This window comes from Dipodomys merriami, unplaced genomic scaffold (assembly GCF_024711535.1).
Source record: "Dipodomys merriami isolate MVZ:Mamm:240054 unplaced genomic scaffold, mDipMer1.0.p SCAF_125, whole genome shotgun sequence".
Taxonomy (NCBI): Eukaryota; Metazoa; Chordata; class Mammalia; order Rodentia; family Heteromyidae; genus Dipodomys; species Dipodomys merriami.
This window is the reverse complement of record NW_027202549.1, coordinates 2,375,046-2,395,192: the sequence shown is the minus strand read 5'-3', so window position 1 is coordinate 2,395,192 and position 20,147 is coordinate 2,375,046. Positions and strand designations below refer to the sequence as shown.

The 20,147-nt window shown below is 48.7% G+C and overlaps 1 protein-coding gene across 8 annotated transcripts in view; it reads left to right on the top strand.

The window, feature by feature from the left end:
• Dhx30 (DExH-box helicase 30) overlaps positions 1–20,147 on the top strand; it is a 32,446-nt gene that overhangs the window by 6,519 nt on the left and 5,780 nt on the right. For 3 of the 8 annotated variants that reach the window (XM_070017691.1, XM_070017690.1, XM_070017692.1), the window contains exons 4-11: positions 233–287; positions 6,285–6,380; positions 7,489–7,517; positions 14,792–14,922; positions 15,585–15,695; positions 17,265–17,563; positions 18,031–18,151; positions 19,205–19,354. In XM_070017691.1, coding sequence (XP_069873792.1) covers positions 233–287; positions 6,285–6,380; positions 7,489–7,517; positions 14,792–14,922; positions 15,585–15,695; positions 17,265–17,563; positions 18,031–18,151; positions 19,205–19,354 — 992 coding nt within the window. Of the gene's footprint in view, positions 1–232; positions 288–6,284; positions 6,381–7,488; positions 7,518–12,643; positions 12,893–14,791; positions 14,923–15,584; positions 15,696–17,264; positions 17,564–18,030; positions 18,152–19,204; positions 19,355–20,147 lie in introns of those variants that run through there. The other 5 variants (XM_070017694.1, XM_070017696.1, XM_070017689.1 and 2 more) reach the window with 4 other exon arrangements.

Here is a 20,147-nt window from a genome sequence, read left to right as displayed (position 1 = left end):
CCTTTCTGTTTAACAAGAAGAAAGCTCTCAATTACAAAGAAGGGTACATGTAATTAAAGCAGAGGTCACCTTCCCATCATTAAGATTGGGGAGTTGCAGTGGAGCTCTCTAGTGAAGAGCTTTTTTGTTTTGTTTTGTTTTGTTTTGTTTTCTCATCTTCTGTACAATTGAAAGTCTTCTGTGCAGTTCTTGGAACAGGAATATTAAACTGTTGCCTTTTGACCCTCCTTAGGATTCCAGCTTCCCCTCTTGGCCAGACATGTTCAGCTTGGACTCATTCAGAAAAGGTAAGAATGTAACTGCATCTGTGGCCTCACACCTTCCTCTTTGGGATTCACAGCTGTGAAAGCTGTGAGTTTTCTTTACCACTGCATAGTTATCCTCTCAGAGTAGCTTTTCACAGCCCTTGCCTTCCCTTGCTCTGCATGCAGACCTTGTGCCTTCTATCCTGGCCTGGTATATGTTTTGCCGCCCCCTCTTCAGCCTTCTCTCATTTCTCTGTTTATCCAAATCTTGCCTTTTTTCTAGGCTGGTGTTTTCCACCATCTGCCCCATGAATCTTTTCCTGATTTCTCTTGATCAAATACAATCCTTCTATAACTTACTTTAGCAACATGTCCATGTTAACCTATGATTAGTCTATGCCAAATTCATGCATTCATTTATTTGTGTTTGTTGGTCATGGGGCTTGAACTCAGAGCCTGGGGTGCTGTCCCTGAGCTTTATGGCTAATGTTCTGCCACTTTGAGCCACAGCCCCACTTCTGGTTTTCTGGTGGTTAAATGGACATAAGAATCGCACAGACTTTCCTGCCTGGGCTGGCTTTGAACTGTGATCCTGAGATCTCAGCTTCCTGTGTAGCTGTGATTATAGGCATGATTCCCTGGAGCCTGGCTAAATTCTGTGTGTGCGTGCGTGCGTGCGTGCGTATGTGTATGTGTGCGTGTGCGTGTGCGTGTGCGTGTGTGTCCTGGAGTTTGAACTGAGCACCTAGGCACTGAGTTTTTATGCTCAAGGCTAGCACTCTACTACTTGAGCCACAGCTCCACTTCCAGATTTTTTGGTGCTTCAGTGGAGATAAGAGTCTTTCAACTTCCTGGGCTGGCTTTGAACCATGATCATCAGATCTCAGCTCCTGAGTAGCGAGGCTTTTACAGGCCTGAGCCACCAGTGCTCACCACAATTTTTTTTTTTTTTTTTTTGCAACATTGGATCAGGAACTCCCTGTATCCAATATCCAAGGCTTGTGCTGTCCCAGCATTTTGAACATAATAAGTCTCAGTAAACACTAGCAGAAGTATATAAGGTTATTATCAGTGGTCATATGAACTCCAACAAGTCTTGAACGTAGAGGTTCGTAACAGATGAGATGAGGAGGTTGTATAAACTACTGAAAAATTAATTACATTGTCACTGAACTATGGGGTATAGTTCAGGATATATTTAACACAAAATGAATTAACTGGTGAGAGTTTCAGGAGCCAAGATCCTGAGGAGTTTGTGTGTCTTAGACAAGAGCATAGCTTCAAGGGAATGAAGAGTAAAAAGCCCCTGTCCTATACCGAAGCTGATACGAGTTTGCGGCTCCACTGAACATGTGTTACTAAATAATAACTAAGTTAGAATGCTTTTTTCTTATTTTTGTGCCAGTCCTGGTTCTTGAACTTAAAGCCTTGGCCCTATTCTGGAGCTTCTTTGGCTCAAAGCTAGCACCCTACCACTTGAGCCACAGCACCACTTCTGGCTTTTTCTGCATGTGGTACTAAGGAACTGAACCCAGGGCTTCATGCATACTAGGCAAGTACTCTACTACTAAGCTACATTCCCAGCCCTGTCCAGAGCTTTTGATTAAATAAATTCTCCTGATTGTGTCTCCCTTCCATCTTACATTCTTCAGTGCCTGGGAACCACTAGCCAGGTGGTACCATGTGTATACTCAGAATGGGGCCAGAAAGAGGGATGGATGGATGTCAACGTTCAGAGAAACCTCTTTAGTCCCTCCATTTGATTTCATGGTGCTTGAAAGATTAATTTTTTCTAGAACTGGAGGTTAGGCTCAAGTGGTTAAGTACTAGCCAAGTGAGAGCAAGAAGCCCAAATTTCAAGCCCCACATACACAAACATAAGCAAATAAGTTTTTTATTTGATTTTGGTGGTCATAAGACATGAACTGGGCACTGTCCCTGAGCTTCTTTTGCTAAAGACAAGCACTCTACCACTTCCAGTTCTCTAGTGGTTACTTGGAGATAAAGAGTTTCATGGACTTTCCGGACTGGGCTGGCTTTGAACCCCAATCCTCAGATTTCAGCCTCCTGAGTAGCTAGGATTACAGGGGTGAACCATCAGCACCCAACTTCACAAATAAGTTTTGTCATTATATTTTTCTTCTTTTCTCTTTTTTTCTTTCTCTTTTGGCTAAGAAAGGAAAAAACCTGAAGGTTAGATTAGTATAGACAGCACAGTCCTTTCCTGAGCTGTAAACTATCACTTAATTACTCTGTGTTTACCTAATAAGCACTGAGGTTTGTCACCACTTGTAAAAGGGATGTGGTTCCAAGGATCAGATGTGTTAATAGGTGTTAACTGCTTAGAAGAAGGCCTGACCCCTCATAAACTCACAATCCATATTATCATTAAGAGGCTTTAGTGCATAATATAGACTGACTTTGGGCCTTGATTGTTTACAAGTAAGTAGTATGTACTAACTAACAATCATTTTATGCTTGAAAATCTCAAAGAGAACAGTCACTAATCAGAAAGACTATATTGGATATTTTCCTTCAGGCAAACACTGGTCCTAGGGCTTGAACTCAGGGGTCTGAGTACTGTCCCTGAGCTTTTTTGTTCAAGGCTGATATTTTACAAGTTGAGTAACAGCTCCATTTCCAGCTTTGGGGTAGTTCATTGGAGATAAGCTTTTGTGCTCAAGGCTAGCTAGCACTCTACCACTTTAAGTCATAGGTCCACTTCTGTTTTCTGGTGGTTCCTTGGAGATAAAGAATCTCAAGGACTTTCCTGCCCCAGCTGGATTTGCACTGTGATCCTCAGATGTCAGCCTCCTGAGTAGCTAGGATGACAGGTGTGAGGCACTGGTACCTGGTGGGTTTACTTTGCACATATTTCTTTGCTCCTCAGGAGGAGATGATGAGCTAAACTTCCTAAGGTAGCTTTAGTCTTGGGAGGAAATACTAAGTGAAAAGCTTGGGGCCACTGAATCAAACTTCCTAGCCTTCAAAACTACTTCTGCCTAACACTGTCATGATGATAACGGACTTTCTTCTGTTCGCTAGGGGTATAGTGACAATATTAGAAATAACATTTGAAAAGCTCCCTACCCAGCCCTTTATCTTGAACATACCAAACTCTTTATAAAAGTGAATTAGTTGATCTTTTCGTTGCTCAGGCCTGTAGCTATAAGAATACAGCCTGAAAACAGGCACTGGTGGCTCACACCTGGGCCTCGTGCATGCAAGGCAAGCACTCTACCACTGAACCGCCTTCCCAACCCCCATCTTTCCTATGAACATAATTCAACAGAGCATTTTGCTTCAAGTACCTGCTCTCTCAGCTACAAAGCCACCAGAGTCAGGACTCAGCAAAGCAAATGGAATCTTCTGTGAGAAGGTACTCAGGAGACTATGGCTGGAGAATCATGAGTTTTCTGCCAGCCTGCACTACATAGCATGACTCCGTCTGGAAAAGAAAACAACACAAAACAAACCAGATGCCGGTGGCTCATGTCTGTCATCCTAGCTACTCAAGCTGAGATCTGAGCAGCATGGTTTGAAGCCAGCTCAAGCAAGGAAGACTCTGAGAAACTCTTATCTCCAACTAACCACCAAAAAGCTGGAAGCAGTAAAGCACTAACCTTGAACCAAAAACTTCAGTGACAGTGGGCAGGCCCTAAGTTCAAGCCCTAGGACCGGCACCAAAATAAAAAACCCAAGGGCTTACATCATAGCTTCAGTGGTTGAGTGCTTGTCTAGCAAACACTCAGCTCTGAGTTTAAACTATAGTACTGTTGAATGAAACAAAAGCAAAGAAGTCTTTAAAAATGGGGGATGAGTCAGCCAGGCGCTGGTGGTTCATGCTTGTAATCCTAACTACTGAGGGAGGCTGAGATTTAAAGATTGTGGTTCAAAGCCAGCCCAAGCAGAAAAATCTGAGAGACTCTTATCTCCAATAAACTACTCAGAAAAGGCCAGAAGTGGCACTGTAGCCCAAGAGGTAGAGAGCACTAGCCTTGAGCAGAAGAAGCTTAGGGACATTGCCCAGGCCCTAAGTTCAAGCCCAGTGAGCAGGAGGTTGGGGGGGGGGGGTGAGGAACATTAGTAAGAATGTACATTTTCTTCTAGCAATATAGTCAGAAAAGGTTTCAGTGATGTTGTGGTATTCTAACATCTTTTTCCTCGTTCTGAAATGCTTCATGAAGTAACACTCATCAAATATTCCTCCCTTTGCTCTTTTTAAATCCCGCATTCTTGAATATGAATGAGGACATTTTTCAAACAGGCATAGAGTGGTTGAGCTTATGATTTGTAGCTTTCGATTCAAGGGAGGAACTGGAATTAATTCCAAAGTCAACTTTAATCCTAGGCACTTAGTTCCAAATACTGTAAGTGTTTCTTCTATAACACCATATATATATTTTTTTCTCCTTTCTTCCTCCCTTCCTTCCTCCCTTCCTTCCTCCTACCCTCCCTTCTTCCCTCCCTCCCTCCCTCCCTCCCTCCCTTCCTTCCTTCCTTCCTTCCTTCCTTCCTTCCTTCCTTCTCTCCTTCCCTCTTTCCCCTTCCTCCCTTCCTTCCCTCTTGTATTCTTTCCCTCCCTCCCTCCCTCCTTTCCTCCCTCTCTTCCTCCCTCCCTCCCTCCCTTCCTTCCTTCCTTCCTTCCTTCCTTCCTTCCTTCTTCCATTTTCTGGCCAGGACTGGACCTATCTCAAGGTCCCAGGCCAGAGTTAGCACTCTGCCACTTAAGCCACATCCTCTGACTTTTTTTTGCTGGTTATTTGAAGATAAGACTCTGGTAGATTTGACTACCCCAGCTGGCTTGGAACCTTGATCCTCAGGTCTCAGCCTTCTGACTAGCTAGGATTACAGGTGTGAGTCACTCCTGCCCAGATTTATGCCTTCCTTAACTCAGCTCTTCTACCTTTCTATGGAAAACTAGGGGGAATATCTTCAGTTTAGTTCAGATATTTAGAGAGTCTTAAAAATGTACTTTGTAGTCACTGATGAGTGGCATTTAGGCTAAATGAATGCACATATTTGGAATGGCACTTTTAGAAAAGGAGTCTGTGGATCTGCTTTTAGCAGCCACTAGACTTGATTCCAATAATTCACAAATCCCTTCATTGTTCTTCCATAGAGGGAAACAATAATGTGAGATTGGAGACTAAGGTGACCAAAGTTGAAACCTTACCGAATGCTTAGATAGCTACCAAAAGTTGAAGATGGAGCTGGATGCTGGTGGTTCACGCCTGCCATCCTAGCTGCTCAGGAGGCTGAGATCTGAGGATCGTGATTCACAGTCAACCTGGGCAAGAAAAATCTGTGAAACTTTTTTTTTTCTTTTTTTGCCAGTCTTGGGGTTTGAACTCAGGGCTGGACACTGTCCCTGAGTTTCTTTTGCTTAAGGCTAGCACTCTACCACTTGAGCCACAGTACCATTTCGTTTTTTTTTTCTGTTTGTGTGGCACTGATTTTCTGTCTACGTAATACTGAGGAATGGAACCCAGGGCTTCATACATGCTAGGAAGCACTCTACCACTAAGCCACATTCCCAGCCCATTTTATTTATTCTTATTTTTTATTTTTTGCCAGTCCTGAGGCATGAACTCAGGGCTCAGGCACTATCCCTGAGCTTCTTTTTGCTCAAGGCTAGCATTCTACCACTTGAACCACAGCACCACTTCCAGCCTTTTCTGGGTAGGTGGTACTAAGGAATGGAACCCAGGGCTTCATGCATGATAGACAAGCACTCTATTACTAAGCCACCTTCTCAGACCCCCGTTTTATTCTTTTAGAGAGTGTACAAGACACATGTTAAACTCAGAGAGAACAGGAAGGGTTTGAGGCCTTTTTGAGATCCAAGAAGGGATCTCTACAAGGACATGGTGTGAGATATATATCCCAAAGTCAATCAGCAGCCCTGCTGCCCACAAACTCCTCATGGATGCTCTTAGGGCGAGTCAGTTCAGGGCTCTATACTATGGGAGGGACGGGTCCAGGGAGGGGGTGACTGACCTCTTGTTGTTCTAATACCCTCTGTTTCCGCCCCCCCAGATCGGGCCCAGCACAGACAGCGTCAGTGCAAACTCCCCCCACCCCGCCTTCCACCCATGTGTGTCAACCCCGCCCCTGGAGGGACCATCTCTCGAGGTAAGGGAGGGGCCTGGCCTCCAGCATCACCATGGTCCAGGGTCTGCCAGGAGGTGGGGTTTCAGTGGGAACCCGGGTATGGGGCTCTAGGGCCTCTGAAAAGTAAGTCAGGGGGGAGGATGGGCTTAGCAGAGCTGGTGGAACCCTTGGGAGAGAGTTCTTGGAAAGCTCTGGGCTCTTCACAATCCTTGGTTAATATGGCTTGACCCCTTCCCCCCCCCCCCCCCCAGTCTCCTGGAATAAAGTCTGAGCCTATTCTGCTGAGGTCTTCTGCACATCCGCATAGAGAACATTGTAGCTTTCTAGGGAAGGCTCTTAACTCACAAAAGACAGCAGGTGCTTATAGCCTGGGCCAGAGTGACGATCCTGATCTCTTCCCAGCGTCCACCATCTTGCAGCCTTTGGGAATGCCCAGTCAAATTCCTTCCCTGTCTCCCATCCAGCCCCTCAAAGCACTTTACTGACATTAAAATCCACCTGTCAGTCTATTGGCAAGGGAAAGCCATCTTTGAGAGGAGAGAATGTCACCTCCCCCCCATATAAGTGACAACCTCAGGTTTTACCATACCCTTTAGAAACAGGGACCACAAGAGCATTTTCTACTCATGAGCATCTTTTCTCCCTCCTCCCCAAACTTAGATCTTTTTTAGGTTTACCAACTCCAGCATCCCTGGTGGCTTTTCTTTCCATTTTTTTTTTCTTTTCTTTTTTTAATTAATTTATTTTTTTGTCTGGTCAGCTGCTCTTAGGCTACGTGTTAACATGGAAAGCGAATGATGTTAGCTGAGAATGATTTTTGTTCTCATCTGGAGACAGACAGCTAACCTACCCCGGGCTCTTGTCTTGTAAAGTGCTTTGAAGGTTTAGAGCTTGGGATGGGTATAAGGGCCGGTGCTACTGCACAGGTCCTGCCCTTTTGCTACATTATTAGCCCTTCCTGATAGGCAGCAGTTAAGATAACAGTAGCCATGTGTCCTTCCAGCCCCTCTGTGACTACTTGACTTAGGTGTTAAAGAAATGCCACCCCTTACCATTGCCAAAACAAGAGTTGATTGCCCTTTTTTTTTTTTTTTTTTTCCTTTCTTAAAATGCCCTGTAACTCGAAAAGGCTGAACGTTAACATTTCCAACATGGCAGGTGAGTGGTCCTGAGAGTGTCAGATGTGCTTTTGGTAAAGCTGGAAGATGGTTTAGTGGGGGCACTCGGCAGTGCTGGGGCTCAGGGGATGGGCAGCTGCCCTGTGGGATGGCCCATAGGTGCTACACGCTCTCCCTGCCTTTTCCCAGAGGAGCATGGGCCCCCCTCCCCCCCATGAGCCTGCTGAGCTGTGCCTGCGAAAGCATCCACGTGGTGTGCTTCTTGCCTTTCCCTGGTAGAAATGACATACAACTTAGCCTCTCTATGACCACGTGATTGTTAGGCCTTTCTGCTATGTTCTGTCTTCTCTTGTCTTCCTTCCCTTTCCCCTCCTTCTTCCCCTTCTTTCCTCCTCCCTCTTCCCTTTCCCTTTCCCCTTCCCCTTCTCCTTGCCCCTCCCTCCCTTCTTTCTCGCCTTCCTTCCTTCCTTCCTTCCTTTCTTCCTTTCTCTTCTTTTTCTTTCTTCCTTCTTCCCTTCCTTCCTTCCTTCCTTCCTTCCTTCCTTTCTTTCTTTCTTTCTTTCTTTCTTTCTTTCTTTCTTTCTTTCTTTCTTTCTTTCTTTCCTTCTCTCTTTCTCTCTCACTCTCGCTCTCACTCTCTTTCTCTCTCTCGATAATCTTTGCTATATTGCCCAGGCTGATTTCAGACTCCTGGGCTCAATTGATCCTTCCACCTCAGCCTTTTTATTGGTTTGTTTGTTTTTGTTCATAATGGGGCTTAAACTCTGGGCCTGGGCCCTGTCTGAGCTCTACCACTTTGAGCTACAGCTACACTTCTGGTTTTCTGGTGGTTTGTTGGAGGTAAGAGTCTCATGGACTTTTCCTGCCCGGGGTGGCTTTGAACCGTGATCCTCAGATTTCAGCCTCCTGAATTAGCTAGGATTATAGGCATGAGCCACTAGTGCCCGGCTACCCCACAGTTCCCTGGAGACTTCACTGGTGCTTTTGCCTTTAAGATGGCGTATGGCAGAGACAATTTCTCATGTGTTGAAATTAAAAAAAAGTCTCCAGAATGGTGGCCATATATGTGGAGTACAGAGTCCCTCAGACTCAGAATATGGAAATGGAAAAAAAAAAAAAAAACAAGCTCAAGATCAAGGGTGAATAAATGAAGAAAGCCCACCTCAGTGTGTCACCTGTATACCTTCAGCACCTACTCAAATCTGAGACTTGGAGCAGTAGAAAGCACCGAGGGGTAACACTGTATCTGCTGGGATCGGGAAGGGGAGGGGCACAGTCGGCCCTCTCCCTTCTCTGCTTAATGTAGTGGTGGGTTTTCTTTTAACCAAGGGATCTGTGGCTTTCCACATGTGGAAAGGGAATTCCTGCAGCAGGGTGACCTGGCTGGAGTAGCTCTCCTTACTCTCTCACTGATAGCCAGGTTGACTCCTCCTTGCTGTTTTGGCAGTCCATAAGATAATCTATTACTGAGTGACTAGTCATTGTGTGTTGGCCAAGCCCCTCAGTCTCTTTAGGTGCTGGTTGTTTCTCTCCTATTCTCTCCATACATTCTCCAGTCTGCCCCAAAGCTTGACCTGTCAAAAGCTTCCTCCTATTGCCTTTTCTTGGGGGCTTATTTTATGTTGTTGTTTGTTTGTGCCAGTCCTGTGGCTTGAAACTCAGGACTTGGGGCACAGTCCTTGAGCTCTTTGTGCTCAAGACTAGTATTCTAGCACTTGAGCCACAACTCCACTTGCAGGTTTCTGGTGGCTGATTGCAGATAAGAGTCTGACTTTCCTGCCCAGGCTAGCTTTGACTCGCAATCCTCAGATCTCAGCCTCCTGAATAGCCAGGATTATAGGCATGAGCCATTGGCACCTGATATCTTGGGGGCTTTTTTAGTTTCTAGGTGTTTAGAGCCTTTGTATTTTAATTCCATGCTGGTAGATGTAACACATGAAGCAGAACAAGACATACTTGATTTTGAAGTTCTCAGAGATATCTAAACCAGTAACCTCTTCCCATTTTCAGAACTTATTTCTTTTTTTCACAGGTAAAGGAGATAATTTCTCTCTCTCGCAAGAATGTTGAGAAGGGGTTGGGAATGTGGGTTAGTGGTAGAGTGCTTGCCTAGCATGCATGAAGCCCTGGGTTCAATTCCTCAGTACCACATACACGGAAAAAGCTGCAAGTGGCACTATGGCTCAAGTGGTAGAGTGCTAGCCTTGAACAAAAGAAGCCCAGGGACAATGCCCAGGCCCTGAGTTCAAGCCCCAGGACTGGCCAAAAAAAAAAAAAAAGAATTTTTGAGAAGACTTAACTATTAGCAAAAGGAAAGAGCCTCAGCCCTCTTACTTACTTCAAAATCTTCTTCAACAAAAGTTCACAAAGATGGTAAATGTATTTGAGATTTTGCAGGCTATACATTTTCTGTGGCAGTTAACTTTGCCATTATAGCACGAAAGCAGTTATAGATTATACATAACTACAAAAACGTATTTTTGTCCTATTAAAACTTTATTTATAATAATAGGCAATGGGCTAGATTTGGTCTCTAGGCTATAATTATCCAACTCCTGCTCTGGACCACTGGGGAGCTAATCACAGAACTAGAAGGGTTCTGCTCTGGGGGCTGGGAAGGTGGCTCAGTGGTACAGTGCTTGCCTATCATGCTTGAAGCCCTGGGTTCGATTCCTTAATACCACAAACACAGAAAAAGCCAGAAGTGGCACTGTGGCTCAAGTAGTAGAGTGCTAGCCTTGAGCAAAAGAAGCTCAGGGACCATGCCCAGGCCAAGTTCAAGCCCCAGGATTGGCCAAAAAAAAAAAAAAAAAAAAAAGGCTTGCAAAAGTGAACTATTTTCTCAGGATGACACTATTAGAACATTTTTATACATATATATGTATATTATATTGTGTGTGTATTTTTTTAAAATTAACTTTTTGCTAGCACTGTGTCTTAAACTCAGTGCGATGTACCCTTGGCTTTCTTGCTCACAACTGGCACTCTACCACTCGAGCCATGCCTCCAGCCCAGATTTTCACTGGATAAGTCTTACAGACCTTCCTTCCTTGTTTCCTTGCCAGTCCTGCAGCTTGAATTCAGGGCAGGGCCTACGCACTGTCCCTAAGCTTCTTTTGCTCAAGGCAAGCATTCTATCACCTGAGCCACAGCACCACTAACGCCTTTTTCCGTTTTAAGTCGTACTGAGGAGTCGAACCCAGAGCTTCATGCATGCTAGGCAAGCACTCTTCCACTAAGCCACATTCCCAGCCTTCTTGCAGACTTTTCTATCTGGCCTTTGAACTGTGTGATACTCCCAAGTCTCAGCCTCCTGAGTGGCTCAGATGGCAGGCATGGGCACTAGCACCCACCATGTGCATTGCATGCGTGTGTGTGCACACACACACATTAACATAAAGTTTAAAGCATCTGCTATTATGAACTCCCCTAAAATTATTGATCAGCTTGAACACTTAGCCAACTCCTGGCCAGTCTGGTCTTTGCAGTTCTCCCTTTATACCCCTTGGGAATCCAAGAAATGGTGGCATTTCCATCATAAGCTACAAGGCTGCCGAAGTAGAGCGCAGTACTGAGGGCTTCAGAAAGGATCTGTTGAAGTAGTGTCTTTCTGTCTATGCTTGTCTCTTTCAACTTGTCAGGCACCAGAATTTGTCAAGTTTGTCTTCAGCTACTCTAGCCCCTTCCTGGCTCAGTACACATCCAGATTCTTCTGAGGGAATGTAGTCAGCTGACTGTTTTTGAGCATGATTCCAGAAGCTTGATGGCTATGTAGAAATTAATGAGTCCCCTGGTCAAACACAAAGCCCTGGGATCATCATTCTTCTGAGTGGGGTATGTTTGATAACTGAGGGTAGCCACAGTTGCTTTGTCAGGTAATTACTCCCTCTTGTGCCTTTCTTGGAAAAGACCCACTGAGGAGTAAATGGAGGAGTTGAGGTTTGAGGCTGTCCCATCCCACCTGAGTCTGTCTCTAAGGGACTGTTCCCCGTGATTTACATTCTCAGAAGCTAGGAACTTCTCTCCCAGGCCAATCTGCAAAGCCTTCTTTGGAATATTCTTATTTGATCCTCACCACAGCCACCAAAAAAAAAAAAAAAAATGAGTAGAACAAATTTGTTGTAATTATTCCGGTTGATGAACTTGCCTAAGCTACTCAGTTGGCAAGTAGCACTGTTGGGTGAGACTGAGCTGTAGATATTACGATTCAGATCCTTGTGTTTCCCCCATACATAGCCTTATTTATTTATTTATTTATTTTTCTCCTTACTATCTGGGAACTTGTTAAAAAAGGTCCTACCCCAGAGCTAGATACTGGTGGCTCCTACCTGTCATCCTAGCTATTCAGGAGGCTGAGATCTAAGGTTCTTGAAGCCAGCCTGAGTAGGGAAGCTTGTGAGACTCTTTATCTCCAGTAAACTACCAAAAAAAAAAAAAAAAGAGAAAGAAAGCCAGAAGTAGAGCCGTGGCTCAAATGGTAGAGAGCTAGCCTTGAGCAAAAGAAGCCCAGGGACAGTGCCCAGACCCTGAGTTTAAGCCCCAGCACACCCAAAGTCTTTGTCAGAGCCTTGAAGAGAAATAACGATCCAGGCCCACTGTTGTGGAAATGGATTCCCACCTGGGCTTCCAAACAAGCAAGCTGCAGCCGCAGAATCCAGCTGTCCCTTCAACACTTCTTGAGCCGATGCTGGGAGCGCGCTCGCCTCGCATGCATGAAGCCCTGGGTTCGATTCCTCAGCACCACAGACACAGAAGAGGCCAGACGTGGCGCTGTGGCTCAAGTGGTAGAGGGGTAGCCTGGAGCTTCAAAAGCAGCTCAGGGACAGCGCCCGGGCCCCGAGTTCAAGCCCCAGGACGGGCAAAAGAAAGAAATCTTCTCCGTCCCGGGTTCCTCACCAGACTTGCTTTGTAGGTCGTTCTCGGATGGGGGTGCGGCCGGTTGGGCAGTTAGTTCCTACCCCCGGGGTCGGGCCTTCCCCTTAGCCCGGCAGCCTGGCTCGCTGCGAGCGGGGATCCCCCGCGGGGAGGGTCTGGGCCGGGAGGCGGGAGCTGCGCACTGGGCCGGGCTCGGCGTCCCGCCGGCCGCCAGGGGGCGCGCGGCCCCGCCCCCGGCCCCGCCCCTTTTCGCGCTCCTCCCCCTCCCTCCCCGCCCCCACCCCACCCCAGCGCCTTCCGGGGCCGCGGGGGCTGGCGGGAGCGCGATGGCGGCCGCCAGGAGGCTCATGGCGCTGGCAGCCGGCGTCTCTCCGCGCCTGCGGCCGCCGGGTCCCCGCGCCGCCTGGCGCCAGGGCCGGTCGCGCGGCCTCTCGTCGGGCTTCGTCGGCGCCGACGGCGCCCAGGCCCAGGAGGCCGTCGAGGCCGAGTCGGAGGCGGCTCCTGGTGAGCCCGGGGAAGGCGACGGGAGCATGGTGAACGGTGAGGGCCGCGGCGGGCGGGCGGGCGGGCGGGCCGCGGCGGCCCGGGCTCCTCCCGAGCGGCGGGGGGCGGCGGGAGGGGGGCGGGGAGGGGGGCGGGGACGGGGAGGGGGCCGCGGGGGGGGCAGGACCAGATCGGCCCGGCCCCCCCCCCCCCCGCCCGCCCCGCACCAGCACGAACAGGTGACAGGTGCGGGACCCCGTCTAACTTCTGCCAGGATAACTGGCCCCGGGAGGGGGGGGGTCAGGACATGAAGGGACCAGCGTCTGTCCACACCATTGTGGCAAAGCAGCCGCTCAGTACACCTGGGGGGTCAGAGTGCTGCTCCCTGTGCCCTGAGTACTGTGCAGGGAGCACCCGGCCAGCACACCTTGCCCATGAGCCCTCACTAGCCGCCACCACCACCACCCCAGCCCCCTCGTAGATCTGGAGGAAAGCCTCTGTGCACACCTGGAGGGCTCACATGGGTGCTGAAGTGGGGTCCCCCTGTAGGATCAAATCCCCTGAATTCGACTTAGATCCTGCCCATTAACTTTGATTCTTAGCGGCTTTATAAAAGGGCATTTAAAAAAAAAAAAAAAGGCCCCCTTTGGAGCTGGCTTCAAGTCGAATACTTGCTGGGTGCTGGTGACTCGCACCTTTAATCCCAGCTACTCAGGAGGCTGAGATCTGAGGATTGAGGTTCCAAGCCAGTCCAGTTAGGAAGGCACAGGAGACTCTGATCTTCAGATAACCACAAAAAAGGTGGAAGTCAAGGTGTGACTTAAAAGACTCTGATCTTCAGATAACCACAAAAAAGGTGGAAGTCAAGGTGTGACTTAAGGGATAGAGTGCTAGCCTTGAGTAAAAATGAAAAAAGCCAAGTGAGCTTGCCAAGGCTGTGCGCTGGAGCCCCAGTGCTGAGATAAAGTAGAATATCATGGCAGAATGAGAAGTCACACCTGTCATCTCTAGGTCTCTGCATCTGTTGAAGGGTTTCTTACATTTTAGCCCTTCCTTTTGTACCTGGTTACTCACAATAGTCCTCTTTGTGGTCCTGTGTCTGGCACAAGCTGCGTGAAGGTGGCCATCTCAGCTCTTTGTACTCTGGAATCAATTGAGAAAATAATTGAAGAAGTGAGGTATCCTTGTGGTTTCTGATGCATCCTTCTGCTCCTTAATGCCATTCGAATCAGGAAAAGAAATGGCTCACTCCTCCTGTCTTTTTTTTTTTTTTGGTCAGTCATGGGGCCTGAACTCTGGGTCTGGGCACTGTCCCTCCGCAATTCAGCTCAAGGCTAGCGCTCTACCACTTGAGCCACAGCGCCACTTCTGGCTTTTCCTGCTGAGGAATCGAACCCAGGGCCTCATGCATGCAAGGCAATCACTCTGCCACTGAGCCACTTTCCCAGCCCTCACTCCTGTCTTTAACTGTACAAGTCTTTCTATGACTTTAAGCTCTTTCACAGCATGCCAAGTTGAGAGCTAAGGCCTCTGGTGAACAACAGGATCTCATCTCTTTAACTACACAGGTTTATGCCTTTCTGAAGTATGGGCCTTGATCTCTAGTTTGTGTTGCTTTCTGTGTAGTGTCTTCCTTCAGAGTTTAGATGAGAGCACTTTATTGACCCATTTAGGCTTTTGTAGCTGATGTATGGAATCAAAACGTTGGATGGAAAAGATTGCTGGCTAGTTTCCTTTAGTGATGTATGGGCTCTTTATTGGCTCTTGTTCAGGAAGTGGTCACGCAAGAGTGTGTGGCCCCATTCTCTCTGTAAACCATTCATCTCTCCTTTTTACAATGTTTTTGGTTGATTTGGGGGTCAGAGGCCAACACTGTCCGAATTTAGCCCAGAGTTGCTTGCTTGTTCATTTTTAAGAGTAAGAACAACTTTAATGCTTTTGTTCTTATTTTCTTAGCTTCTAGGGACCTATTAAAAGAGTTCCCACAGCCTAAAAACCTTCTCAACAGTGTGATTGGAAGAGCCCTTGGTATCTCACACGCAAAAGACAAACTAGTCTACGTACACACGAATGGACCGAAGAAAAAGGTAACTGGTGGGTCGGGGATGCAGTGGTTTGACTCCAGGGACAGACAGACTCTTACCTTTGTTCATCTCTCAGGATTTTTCTTCCCAAGGAATCCTGAAGTTTTTCATGGAAGTTTTCTGAATTAAAGTGGTCACCAGAGAATCTCAAAGTTAGGTTTGAACAAGAGCCAGAAAAATACATGTGCATGGTTTGGGGCATGGTAGGGAGACAGGGCAGGTGAATTGAGCAGTTCCCACGTTCTGTAAGACAGGCCCCTCCATACCCTCATTCCTCTGTGGACTGATGAGGACTCCTGAGGGTTAGAGGTGAGAACAATTCTGCTTCTAGTCTTAAAGATCCTGGGCATATAGCATTCTGCCGAAAGGTTTGTTTAAAAGAAAACAGAAAAGATAAGGTGGGTCCCAGTCTGTCCTCTAGTCAGAACATGTCACTCTGAAGAAGTAAAAGAACTTGTGGAGTAATGGATGGAGCGTGGGAAAATTAGTCTTGCAGAGAGTTAAAGGTGGTGGTGGTGGGAGGGGGGGGTTTGTCCTACCGCCTCTCCGAGCCTAGCACATCACTGCCACGAGGGTCTCAGCTGTACTGCTTTGCTTGCTTGATTGCAACAGCTTTGTAATCTGGAGAGAGCTTAGGTGCCTGATTTTTACCTTCTCTTTCTCAGAAAGTCACCCTGCACATAAAGTGGCCCAAGAGTGTGGAGGTAGAAGGCTATGGCAGCAAGAAGATCGATGCTGAGCGGCAAGCTGCAGCTGCTGCCTGCCAGCTGTTTAAGGTGACCTTCCTTCCACTAGTAAAAGCCATACAGGATTCCCTCCCCCCCTTTCTTGGGAAACTCTTGGCCCTGGCTCTGGTTTCTTTGGTTCCAGGGATACCTTGGCACATTCATCTGTCCTGAACATTTTCTACTTCCTGCTTTCTCCTTGTTTACCCAAGGAGGGAATAGATTTCTTCTTATTTCTCTCTCTCATTGTCCCACCATGGTTAATTCTATGGTTTCAAAACCTACAGAGTATAGGGCTGGGAATGTGGCCTAGTGGTAGAGTGCCTACCTAGCATGCATGAAGCCCTGGGTTCGATTCCTCAGTACCACATAGACAGAAAAAGCTGCAAGTGGCGCTGTGGCTCTTGTGGTAGAGTGGTAGCCTTGAGCTAGAAGCAGCTCAGGGACAGTGCCCAGGCCCTGAGTTCAAGCCCCAGTTCTGCTTATGTGATGCTAAGGAACTGAACCCAGGGCCTCATGCATGCAAGGCAAGCACTCTACCACTGAGCCACCTTCCCAGCCCTTTTCCTGTTATTTCACACATCGAGTTTTCCTAGGGCCACCATGGTCTTCTCGTAGTGGAATGTGATAGTGGTTTCTCAGTGGTTGGGCATAGATTTGCTCTCAGGTTTTCGGTTACCCAGAATTTGTAGGTCTTCAGTGAATGATCACCACTCTCTGCTGTTTCTCACTGATTCCCCCTTTTGTGTCTTGCAAATCCTGAGTCTTTCTCTGTTCCCAGGCCTTTATCTCTGCTCTTTTATGTAATTTTTAGACTCCTTCTGATTCTTTCTTACAGGCCTCAAATACTTCCATTGTTCTGATTTTTCTCACCCGCCGCCCCTTGACCTGCTTTCAGTGTAGACAGCTTTTGCTGCTTGTAGTTATTATTTTCTCGACCCCATTGTCATAGCTGCCCTCAGGTCTGGTTACCTTTGTATCCCCATAATGCCTAGCGCATAGCAGAGGTCTGTGACCCTCTCCCGCTCCCTGAAACATCTCTTGTTCTCTAGCCTTCCTCTCCCTGGGGAATCTTGTCTTTGCTTGATTCACTCATTCTCCTGGTTTGGTTTTCTGTCTCCCTGGTCCTAGAGTTTGAACTTGAGACCTTGGAGTTTACTGTTGGGAGACCACTTCTTTTCCTAATTCCTGTATTCATGGGAGCTTCCTAACTCTTCTGCTGCTCTTGTCCGTTTCATCTGTCAAAGCAAGACTTTGGGGATTGAACTAAAATCCATGAACTTGTTGGGCAAATGCTCTTACCATTTGAGCTATACCTGTAGGCCTTTTTGAGTTTGGTTTTCCGGATAGGTCTTGGGCTAACTTTGCCTTGGGCTGGCCTGAAATCATGGTCCTCCTGTCATTGCCCTCCCTAGCAGCAGCTGGAATTACAAGCATCTACCACCATGCCTGACCAGCACTGTCTATGCATCCTTAGTGTTCCTTCTATGCCACTTCTGGGTCCGGGGCTAAGTACGGCTATGCATAGATCCACAACAGAAGGAGCTGTGGTGTCGCTGGACATAGTCCAGGCTGTCGTGGGCTTATGGTGTGATCTTCATGATGTCCTTCTCCCCTCAGGGCTGGGGTCTGCTGGGTCCCCGGAACGAGCTGTTTGATGCAGCCAAGTATCGAGTGCTAGCTGATCGCTTTGGCTCTCCAGCTGACAGCTGGTGGCGTCCGGAACCAACCATGCCCCCCACTTCCTGGCGGCAGCTGAATCCTGAGAGCATTCGGCCAGGGGGACCTGGCCTGCCCCGCACTTTGGGCCGGGAGGAAGAGGAGGACGAGGAGGAAGAGCTCGAAGAGGGGACCATTGATGTTTCTGAGTTCCTGTCCCTGACTCAGCAGGACTCCCATAACCCACTTCGGGACTCGAGGTACAGCCGCGACGGGGAGGCAAGGGCAGCTGGCCGTGCTCTCACGTGGGGCTGGGTGGATGTTCCTTGGAGCCTTCTGAGGTGGGAGGGTTCTACCCCACCTTGCATCCGACTGGCCCTGTCGCTCAGGTGTGCGTGCCCATTTGTGGGGTGGCTCTGGCCACTCTGGCCTGTGTGTGCTATGGCCGGCCTTCCGCCAGGAGCGGCACGGACTGTTCTCCAGCTTCTGCCTCGGTTCTGCGGGCTCTGCAGCCTCTCTGCTTGCCTCCTGCTCTCTGCCCCCCCCCACCCCTTTCTCTCTCGGGGGTGGGGGGAGCCACGGGAGTGTGGGACCACCCAGCCCTCCATCCTGTCAGGCCTCGTGGCCTGCCTGCCGCGCCACCTCAGTGTCCCCCCTGCAGAGTCTCAGGGGAACTTGGCCCAGGAAGAGAGCGAGCTTTTTTCACCTAAACTTTTGGTCCTCCCAGGGGGGGTTCCTTTGAAATGACAGACGACGACAGTGCTGTTAGGGCCCTGACCCAATTTCCACTTCCCAAGAACCTCCTGGCCAAGGTGATTCAGATCGCCACCTCTTCCTCCACAGCAAAGGTGAGCTGGGGCTGGCTGCAAGGCCGGGCTTGGGGCCCGGCAGCCCACGCGCTCGTGTCTGCCTCCTCCCACGCCAGGTGGGAGGAAGCCACAGGGGTGCAGGAGGACTGCAGGTGCCCGGTGGCTTTCATCCAAGCCAGCTGGAAGGATACCGGATGCTGAGGGGCGGGGCGGGTAGGGAAGGTGAAATGGCAGAGACTGGGCATCGTGGAGTGGAACGTGGACATGGGAGGGGACAATTGAGCCGAGGTTTGAAAATCATCATTGTTGCCACCAAGGGATGTTGAGAGAGCGGGACTCCTTGCTCAAGTTTTCTTTTGATTTATGTGCCAGTCCCGGGGCTTGAACTCAGGGCACTGTCCCTGAGTTTCTTTTGCTCAATGCTAGCACTCTACCACTTGAGCCACAACTCAACAACTTGAGCACAGTAGAGGCAAAGTTCCACTTTTTTTTGGTGCTTAATTGGAGGCAAGAAGTCTTATGGACTTTCCTGCCCAGGCTGGCTTTGAACCCCAATCTTTAGATCTCAGCCTCCTGAGTAGGATTATAGGTGTAAGCCACTGGCCCCTGGCCTTTTCCAAGCCTTTTAGCTCCTCCCCAGGATGTGCCTGGTTTTGGCGCCCACTAGCAGGTTTAGCCCCTAGCTTCCACGAAGGAGCTGAGGGGATGACGAGCCAGGACATAGTGGCTTTGCCTAGCGGCCGAGGGGTAAACCTCTGGGCCTGCTTCTAGCTGTTCATGTGCAGCGGGTGTTTGACACCTGCTGAGATGGTGGTTAATTTCACCTCAGAAATCTTTCTTCATTCCTCTTCTAATTTTGGCCAGTCCTGGGCCTTGAACTCAGGGCCCAGGCACTGTCCCTGAGCTTCTTTGGCTCAAGGCTAGCACTCTACTTCTTGAGCCACAGCACCACTTGCAGCTTTTTCTGTGTATGTAGAACTGAGGAATCAAACCTGGGGCTTTGTGCATGCTAGGCAAGCACTGTTACCATGGAGCCATGTTCCCAGCCTCTTCATTCGGTTCCTTATAACCTTCTTGCTTCCCTTCATGCAGAACCTCATGCAGTTCCATACTGTGGGCACCAAGACCAAGCTGTCCACGCTCACTCTGCTCTGGCCCTGCCCCATGACCTTTGTTGCTAAAGGGCGCCGCAAAGCAGAGGCTGAGAATAAGGCAGCAGCCTTGGCCTGCAAGAAACTGAAGGTGAGTGGAAGACCCGCCCTAGTGGGCAGGTGAGGAGGTCCCCTAACTCCTCTCTGCCCGAGGCAAAGCGGGCCACTTTTCAATCTGTGGCGACTGTTTCCATGAGTTCCCTAGCGCTTGCACAGAGGGGCTTTGTCTGTGGGCTCAGCCTTGTCAGCACTTGGCCAGAAGCTGGAAAGAGATCAAGGCAAAGATGGGATTGGTGGTCCTTGATTGACAGGCAGCCTTGTGGTCCAGTAAGATCCCACTGACTTGGGTCTTGCAGCCATAGTGATGAAGCCTGAGAAGGGAAAGCAGCCTCAAGACAATGGCATTGTGGCCCACAGCCGGGATGCCACTGTAGCGACATTAGATTGTGCCCAGCTGAGAAATGAGTTGTCTGAAGCCACACCAGCAGAAGTGTCTGCTAAGGTGGGCCGGTGTTCTTCTGTTCTATTTGATGCTGAGAACCACATTTTATTTTTTGGTGCAATCCTATGGCTTGAACTCAGGACCTGCATGCTGTCCCTGAGCTTTTTGTGCTCAAGGTGAGCGCTCTACCACTGGGGCCACAGCTCCACTTCTAGCTTTTTGGAGGTTAACTGGAGATAAGAATCTCATAGGCTTTGCTGCCCGGGCTGGCTTCAAACTGTAATCCTCCCAAGTAGATGGGAGCCCAGGTGTGAGCCCCATTTCAGATGCAGCCAAGGAGAGCAGAGAATTCGAGGGAGGAGTGCAGATGGGTGAGGTGGGAGCGTCCTGCTGCAGAAGTCAGAACTCGGGTGCACTGCAGACCGTGCGTGAGCGGCGGGGC